Raw genomic sequence first — 3,149 nt, forward strand, 5'->3', positions numbered from 1 at the left:
AAAAGATACCGCATCTATCATTTGTTCACTCCACGTGGTAGACGATATCCGACGTGGGAGTTAATGGAGCTAAGAGGAGTGAAATGTCACTAGTGCCCCTCCTTGCTTTTCTATCCCCCAAAGAGCTGAGGGGAAATGTGGAAATTAATGCAGGAATGGAAGGAAAGAGGAGGAGGCAATGGAAGGACCTGTCGGCAGCAGCCACCCCGCAATTGGGGCCGTCAGAACCTCCCTCGTCGGAGAATACATATACATTAGGTAATATAAAATTCCGTCCATGACGAATTAATATTTGTCTACGAGGAAGTCAATTTTAATTTTATTTGATTAGTGTTATTTCTAATCATATTTGATAAAGCTTCTTTAGTTTTCTCTTCAGGGAGAGGGTATTTACAAAAAATTGAGCTGAAAATTCATTTTTATGTTTTCACAATAATGGGAGGTCTCTTAAGTCATTGGGCTACATGTGAATTTATGCAGACTTTTAGAGGAAAGTTGATTTAAATTTTTTGGGCCTACATAATTCCTATGTTTGGTTGGACCATGATAATTCGTATTCCTACCTATACATTCTCACTCGAATGGTAATATAGATTACCACTAGGGCGAATGTGGATTCCCACCTTGGTGGTACAATAAACTAATTTTCCTAGTAATGTTAATTGAGATACTAAACATGGTAATTCATGTGTATAACCGGTTATTTAATTAATGAGAATCTATATCGAAACAATGTGGATAACTATAGTAATCACCGGTAATGCCCCAAATGCCACCTAGTTAAGGATTCAGTCCAAGAGAGGCAAAATTCAGCTAAAGGTAAATAAACTAAACTTATAAAGTCAAGGGTTGGAGTATGATAATTTCATGGAGAAAATAATAGACTTGATGTAAAATTTCACTTGACTTATAAGTTATTGAACCCATCTTCAATCCAAAAATTTGAGTAGTAGGTTGTTATACCCAATCTCTTATAAATCCGTTAGTTTCTCTTTAATTTTTATGCGTGGGACAATCTCTTTCAACCCCATCCCCACGTGGCACCATGTGCATGTAAACACTTAAACACACACCTTAACAACTTACCTTGAGCCGGGCTATACCATGTAAAATTTCACTAGACCTACAAGTTATTAGCCCATCTCTAACTCAAAAGCTCGAGTCAGTAAGTTATAGTATCCAATCTCTTATAAACCCATAAATTTCTCAAATTTTTTACGTGGGATAATCTCTCTCAACACTTAGATTCGACAAAGTATACACTATAAGTTGGCGCGAGTGTCACCCCGGTGCTCCCCTAAATTCGTCACTGGGTAGAAGAGTTTCAGTTATGTTTCTTGAAGATATTAAAAGCATGAATTCCAAATTGTTAGTTTCTTTTCTAACTTTTTTAATCACTAACCACATATATAAAGCTTTCAACTTCTATAAATAAGAATATTTTGGAGCTTTCTAAGTGATACGTGACAAATTTGTAACCCACCATTTGTCCCACCTATAGTTGGTAGAAACACCAAAAGTCCTTTTTTTTTTTTCTTTTTTCTGTTACACCGAAAGTCCCTTAACTATGGATATTTCTATATGGCATCGTCCAAAACGTTGTTTCTGCTTTATTTTTATGATAGTATATAGATTGGAACGAGAAACTGGATAATAAACTTTTGTTTATCCAGCTAGTAATATAATAAGGAGAAAGAAAATAAAAATTTATGCAACATATCACAGTAGACACCTTAAAGAAAATTTATGGATTTTTAGCCCCGAAAAAGATAATTGTTTAAAATGAAAAACGAGGAAGTGACCAAAAAATTTGGACACTTCATAAATGTTCTCTCCTTACAAAATATACCCTCTAAAGAGCCGCATTGGCATGAAGTAAGGAGTACGTTGATTAAGAAGTGATCAGCAAATCAAAGCCAGATAGCTTCGGCCTCAATGAGCATCCTCTTGAGCGAGCCATTGAGTTGGAGGGTCATGACAGAGCTGGCAGATCCGACAAGCTTCCCGCCAATGAACACCGCTGGGACCGAGGGGCTGCACCCGAGCCTCACGAGGGTCCACTCCATCTCCCGGCCCCAGGTGTCCAGCTCATCCAGCTCGTATACTGCCGGGCTCACGCCCCGATCATATAACAGCCACTTGATTGCATGGCACATGCAGCATGAGCTCTTGCTGAATATCACCACCGCCTTCTGCGATGCCAAGCTAGTGACCCGATCCATTCTATTTAAATGGTGATAATAAGTCTGCTAGTAGAATGTTTTCTTAACTAGTGGTTGAATGACGAAGTTTGGTACTACTTATTATGATTTAGGATGTTATTTATGCATGGCCTTATATATAGGCTGTGGTAGAATTGCTTTCTTTTCCTTTATTTGGAAAATATTGTCAAAATTTCTTGGGAGGGTGGAATCAAAAGAGGGTATAGCACAGTAGTGCACGTTATCACCTGATAATTAAGATGTTTCAGTTTCGATACTCACTGGGACTATCTGTGTCATTTATTAGTTATTAGAATTTATATTTCATTATACTATATTAATGGGTCTCTCTTGTAACCGAAAAACAAAATAGGTGGGTGGATTTGTGGAGGAAAAAAAAAAAGGAGGAAGGTTCCTTGAGATATAATTTGACTTCGATGCCTAAAAATTTCCTTGGATCAGAACTTGTATCATATTGAATATTAATTACTGTAATAAATGGTTTAGATATTCCGGCACTCGTAAAACAGGTGCATATAACTTTTCTATGGAAGTCATTAATTTTTTTTGTTTTTTTTATTAATATATAAAATGGGCAAATAATTTTCACAAAATTATACACAACGAAAAAGAAAAGAAGCTAGGAATATAGGATTAAAAGCCTCTGAAAATAATAGATTTTATTTTAATGCTAAAAGAAAAGGAAGTAGTAGATCAATTGCATATATGACAAAGCTACTAGAAGCTTGCTCTAAGGATACTCGATTGTTTGGAATTGAGGTCACTGTTCTTGGAGATCATAAGCTGGTCAATTTTTTTTTTCTGATGTTGTAATAGTACCGTTATAATAGCGTTCTTCTGTCGTACGAGATTTTAAGTTCGACTCTAAAAGATAGACCGAGGGGATACAAACTATGATGATTAGTGGATACAAGCTGATCAGTGGCA

General features: G+C 36.4%; 1 protein-coding gene across 1 annotated transcript; it reads right to left on the bottom strand.

Moving 5' to 3' along the window:
• Nucleotides 1–1,653: 1,653 nt before the first annotated feature.
• On the bottom strand, nt 1,654–2,286 carry LOC116192394 (monothiol glutaredoxin-S10-like). Its single transcript, XM_031520934.1, has one exon. It carries the CDS (start codon nt 2,220–2,222, stop codon nt 1,911–1,913), a length of 312 nt encoding a protein of 103 aa, XP_031376794.1. The 5' UTR covers nt 2,223–2,286; the 3' UTR covers nt 1,654–1,910.
• Nucleotides 2,287–3,149: the final 863 nt, after the last annotated feature.

Source organism: Punica granatum, chromosome 1, assembly GCF_007655135.1.
Source record: "Punica granatum isolate Tunisia-2019 chromosome 1, ASM765513v2, whole genome shotgun sequence".
Taxonomy (NCBI): Eukaryota; Viridiplantae; Streptophyta; class Magnoliopsida; order Myrtales; family Lythraceae; genus Punica; species Punica granatum.